General features: G+C 38.3%; 1 protein-coding gene across 1 annotated transcript in view; it reads right to left on the bottom strand.

Annotated features, from left to right (window-relative positions):
• The window catches only part of hs6st3a (heparan sulfate 6-O-sulfotransferase 3a), a 56,158-nt gene extending 53,790 nt beyond the window's left edge, over nt 1-2,368 (bottom strand). The window contains exon 1 of the mRNA XM_087256583.1: nt 1,432-2,368. Within this exon, the coding sequence (XP_087112709.1) occupies nt 1,432-1,958 (527 nt within the window). The 5' untranslated portion in view covers nt 1,959-2,368. The remainder of the gene's footprint in view (nt 1-1,431) is intronic.
• Between the last annotated feature and the right edge of the window lie 3,632 nt (nt 2,369-6,000).

Consider the following 6,000-nt stretch of genomic DNA (forward strand, 5'->3'; position numbering starts at 1 on the left):
GCATATCCACCTTAATGATCGTTATAACATTTGTAATATTCAATAACTTAGTGTGGACAGTATGCACATTGAGGTGAAGCACTGTTGTGTTAGCATGTTAAATTACTTCAAAAACTAACATTGGTGAACTTAGCCGACAATAATACATTATATATAATAATAATATATACATTTCTAGCACAGCAGCATCTTGTCATATTTCATAACAATGTTTGCTGATTTTATTTAACAAAACTAGTATAAGCCTAAAATTTAGTGCGAGTTGGTGCTACTTTGCCTTATGGTCAGTGCAGTGACTGTATTAGCATCAATAACGTTAGCTATCTGTTTAGATCAAATGTTCCTAACATAAAAAACATAAAAAACTAAATCTTACCTATGAAATGTTCTGCCTTTATGCTTCATTTTCTTTGTTTGCTTATTATTACACCTGTACGTAGTGCTTAAGTCCATTATCTTCAATTGGCTTTAGTCTTTACTAGTACAGTTGAATGGCATTTGTCCTGGGAGCACTGTACAAATGTGGCCGCGCTATTGATGCATGCTCAGGGTCCGATATCTAGTGTATATATTTACATATATGACAACAGAGCTTGTGAGCTACTTTATATTATTATTATGAGTTTATAGGCTTTCAATAGACATTTGTTGCAGGCAAATAAATATTCATCAAATTGTCAAAAACCCAAAGCAAAAGACCCTCGAGTTACATAAGTTGAAACACTGCTATCCCATATATATGATATAAGCAATAATGGAGCTAAATATAGGATTTAGTGAAGAACAATTAGGCTTTTTTAGAGTCCAAAAACGACATTACATGCTTCGTCAAACTACTTATTAAAATGAGTTGAAACAACACATAAGTTTTTTTGACAACTTAATTGTTTTATGTTCAGTCTATTTAAATTTGCTTAAATTTAAACTTAATCGATTTGTGTTTGGACAACATGAATTATCTGAAACCTAACATTTTTTTTACAGTTTAGCCCAGTGATTGTCAAACTCGGTCCTGGAGGGCCGGTGTCCTACACAGTTTAACTCCAACTCTAATCAAACACACCTGCTTAGGTAAATGATCTTGAAGACACTGATTAGCTTGTTCAGGTGTGTTTGACTAGTGTTGGAACAAAACTCTGCAGGGACACCGGCCCTCGAGGATCAAGTTTGCCCATCCCTGGTTTAGCCTATGAAGGGATGCCCAAATTCAGTCCTGGAAGGCCAGTGTCCTGCAAAGTTTAGTTCCAACCCCAATCAGACACACCTGGGCTAGCTAATCAAGCTCTAACTAGGCTTTCTAGAAACATCCCTGCAGGTGGACTGAGGCAAGTTTGAGCTAAAATCTGCCGGACGTCGACCCTCGAGGACCGAGTTTGGGCACCTCTACTATAATGTCTCCAACTTCTGTTCAATATTATTAAACACACTTACCGTCTGTTCAGCGCGTCTTTCTTTAGCTTTTTGTTCATCACAGCAGGTACGCAGTTCGTGAGTTCGGTCCAGTCCGCGTGCAAACCGCAAGTCCAGCCCGTGGAGAAGCGCGAGAAGAGCCAAGACTCCGCTTTTCCGGGCCGGTGGCATGTGCACTTCTTCTGGCCGGAGCGGCAGTCGCACGGGCGCTCCAGGTGGATGTTCCGCACCAGGTGCCTCCCGAACGTGGTTCCTCCGGTCTTCTGGATGTGGAGGAAAACGATCACGTCATTCCCTTTGATGTCGAAATCCACGTGGCGCTCGAGGTCGTCCCGCGTGAAGTTGAATTTGGACTGAAATCTGAACGAAGCGTCTTCTTCGTTCTCTTCTCTTTTGACGTCTGCTGGATATTTGGAGAACGGAAAACCCTCTCCGTTGCCAAACCGACAGGACGTGCTGCCTGCTGGACAGATGTACTGATAGCCGATCATCACAAACAAAACGGTCAAAACGGGAACTAAAAGGAGTTTGTTGGATTTATCATCCATTGCAAAGACGAGGATCACGCCATTGGTGCCGCAGCCGCTGAATGAGAGCTCCAGGTGCTTATGGTGATGCTCTGATCCGGCACAGAAGCGCGTCTTAACGCGGAACACGCGGTTAGATCATCTTTACATAAAGGTCAACAGCACTCTCAAATTGCAGACGTAAAAAGGAATCAAATCTTTGCTTTTCCTAGTTGTACGAAACTTGGAAGCTTTACGCGTGGCTTGATAAACTACATGATATAACAGTGCACGTCTTTGAATATCCATTTGCTGCATTGTATTAATGCTTGACGCAAATGTTATCCGTCCTATAGAAAACGTGAGGATCTGCTTTGAGGATGAGATCCAGACACATCGTAAAAACACGTCCAGAGATCCGATCTGTCCACTGTTGCGCTGTTTTGTGATGCAGGTTCTCGGAGATGCGCTATAAGAAGTTGAGTTCCTGTTGCAACTTGCTGAGAGAGAGAGAGAGAGAGAGAGAGAGAGAGAATGTTAACTGTACAGTTTATTCTTTTACTTTATTCTTATTATTTTTTATTAATATATATATGAATAATGGTATATTGAATAATATATGATATATTGAACAATAAAATATATTGAATAATATGATTTATTATCTATATTTTTATTCAATTATATATATATATATATATATATATATATATATATATATATATATATATATATATATATATATATATATATATGATATGTTTATTCGCATTAGTATGGTGACATGTTAATACGTGGCTGTCAATAAATTCAGTGGGTGGGGAAACCCCACTCTTATGTCGAGTTCTGGTCGGCCTCAAAATGGGAGGGATTTGGATCCTATTTTAATGTCAGAAAATAAAAAAAAGAAACTTATTGGCTTTATATCACCCCAATATAACTGTGGACACACTATACCTACACGCATATTTAATCACACACTAGTTAAAAGCCATTATCCTCACCCAACATGGGAGATACTCAAATTTGTAAACAGAGAGACAGAAAGAGAGCGATGCCTCTAGGAGTCATCGGGTGCATTGAATAAGATTATGTTTTTATGTTGGGTCTCTAGCGGGGGAGGAGACGACCCTCTATACAAATTCTTATATCTAAGATCCTTTGATATAATATTCACACAGCCGTCTGCTACAAAGTTATATAATAGAAATCGATTACATCTGAACGAGATGAATATAACAGAGTGCAGTGTGGGTTGCAAAATATAAAATGTGCATTCATTAATTCAAACAATTAATAACCAACCCCATCAACATAAAAATGGTAAACAAACCTAAAATTGGCAAACATATTCAAAATATTTTCAGCAAGTAAGTCTGAACAAATATACACTCACCGGCCACTTTATTAGGTACACTTTACTTCTGCTGCTGTAGCCCATCCGCTTCAATGCTGGACATGTTGTGTGTTCAGAGATGCTCTGCTGCATACCTCGGTTGTAACGAGTGCTTATTTGAGTTACTGTTGCCTCTCTATCAGCTTAAACCAGTCTGGCCATTCTCCTCTGACGACAAAAACGCACTTTCGCCCATAGAACTGCCGCTCACTGGATATTTTCTCTTTTTTGGCCCATTCTCTGTAAACCCTAAAGATGGTTGTACGTGAAAATCCCAGTAGATCAGCAGTTTCTGAAATACTCAGACCAGTCTGTCTGGCACCAACAACCATGCCACGTTCAAAGTCACTTAAATCACCTTTCTTCCCCATTGTGATGCTCGGTTTGAACTGCAGCAGATCGTCTTGACCATGTCTAGATGCATAAATGCATTGAGTTGCTGCCATGTGATTGGCTGATTAGAAATTTGAGTTAACAAGCAGTCGGACAGTGTACCTAATAAAGTGGCCAGTGAGTGTATAACCATGAAACACAAATAAAATTGTTCTTGTTTGGATATTACCTGATGTAGTGTGTATTATAGTTGTTTGTGGGCGTAAATGTGTGCAGAGTTAAAAGTGCAAACTGTGCATTAAAACAGAAAAATAGATAATATAAAGATAATATTGTGAAGATTAAGTAGTTCAAACTGCATAATTCAAGCCTATTGTCAACATATGTTGCCTCACAGCTAGAAGGTCGCTGGTTCGAGTCTCGGCTGGGTCAGTTGGCATTTTCTGTGTGTTCCGCCAACTGTGGCATTCTCCGGGTGCTCCGTTTTGCCTCAAAGTCCAAAGACATGTGCTATAGATGAACAGGATAAGCAAAACTGGCTATATGAGTGTGTATGAGTGTGTGATACATGGGTGTTTCCCAGTACTGGGTTGCGGCTGGATGGGCATCTGCCGCGTAAAATAAGCTGAAATAGTTGGCAGTTCATTCCACTGTGGCGAACCTTGATAAATAAGGTACTAAGCCGAAGGAAAATGATGTTGGCAAAAATACTCAAACAACTGTGTATTCAAGTTCAGGCCTCTGTCTTGCTTGTTTTAACAAAAAAAGTTTCCCAGTATGTGTCCTACTTTACCAGTATATTGCTTGAAAAAAAATCTGTCAGGTCAAAATAGGGCTTTCAGTGTTCTTTCTCTTCCAAGAATTTGGCATTTCTTAATTTTAGCATTTGTGCCCCTGGACGACAAAACCAGTTTGATGTTGTATACACTCAAAGAAATGATTTTTGCTGCTTGTTCAAACTACTTATTAAAAATGAGCTGAAACAACACAATTCTGGAGTTTTTTGGGGGAAACTTAATTGTTTTATGTTTAATCCACTTAAATTTGTTTCGTAAATATGATCTGTTTGTGTTGGGACAACATGAAAGAACAGTGTGGAACCCTGCATTTTATTTACAGTTATTTTATATACATGTGAAATATGCTTAATTTAAATACATCGAGCAAAATTAAAGATTTTTCTTTTATGTCAACAATCATTGGCATGTTAGATCATGTTCTATGGATACATGTAGTAAACATAAAAATTACATTTTTAAATATGCTTTTTAAAGCACTTAATTACGGCGTTTTTTTGTTTGTTTGTTTGTTTGTTTGTTTGTTTGTTTGTTTGTTTGTTTGTTTGTTTTAAGGTGATTTTTTTTCAGTATTTAGATTTTTTTGAGATTCCAGATATTCAGTTATATCATCCTATCCTAAAAACCATAATTCATTCATTAATTTTCCTTGAGCTTAGTCTCTATTTCAGAGGTCGCCACAGCAGAATGAACCGCCAACTTTTCTTCCAGCCGCAACCTAGTACTAGGAAACATCTATTCACACTCACACTCATACACTACTGCCAATTTAGTTCATCCAATTCACCTACTGTATAGCTCAAGTCTTTAGACTGTGGGGGAAACTGGAGCTCCCGCAGGAAACCCACGCCAACAAGGGGAACATGCAAACTCCACACAGAAATGCCAACTGATTCATCTGGGACTCGAGCCAGCAGCCTTCTTGCTAACCATAATTCAATATAAAGCTTATTCATACAGCTTTCAGATGCATAAATTCAAATTTTTAAAAATTGACAAATAATTATGGTTTTGTGGTCCAGGGTCCTATTTGACTCCATAAGCTTTCATTAAGGTATAGTGTAAGGCTGTATGGCATTTGCGTCCTAAACGAAAGTGCAAGGAAATGTAAAATTGCATTTCTAATTGGTTCAGTAAATCTGTTAATGCACTCTGGTCTCCCTTACCTCAAATAACCTCTTTGTTGGAGTTATGGTGCAGAAAATAATGCGTTCATGACATATCAAGCACTGTTGGGGTTTGTGGAAACCGGTTGTCAAACCTGACCTAGATCATGTTCACCTCAATCTTCCGCACTTCTCCTCTGATCTGCCAGATCAAGACAAAAAATAAATACTAATAATAATATAAACAAAACAATAGACTGAAGTATTACACACAGCATTCAAGCAAAATAGACACATGCTACAAACCAGGGGCGCAACTGCACATTTACTGATGGGTATGCGGCTTCAACTTTTGCGCGCCCCCCTTCAATCCAACTATATTTTTAACAGGCAAGTGATAAAATGTGGAAAAAGTTTCCATCAGTAAATTAAAGATATTTTTTTATAAAGAT

This window comes from Danio rerio, chromosome 6 (assembly GCF_052040795.2).
Source record: "Danio rerio strain M-AB ecotype USA chromosome 6, GRCz13ab, whole genome shotgun sequence".
NCBI classification, from domain to species: Eukaryota; Metazoa; Chordata; class Actinopteri; order Cypriniformes; family Danionidae; genus Danio; species Danio rerio.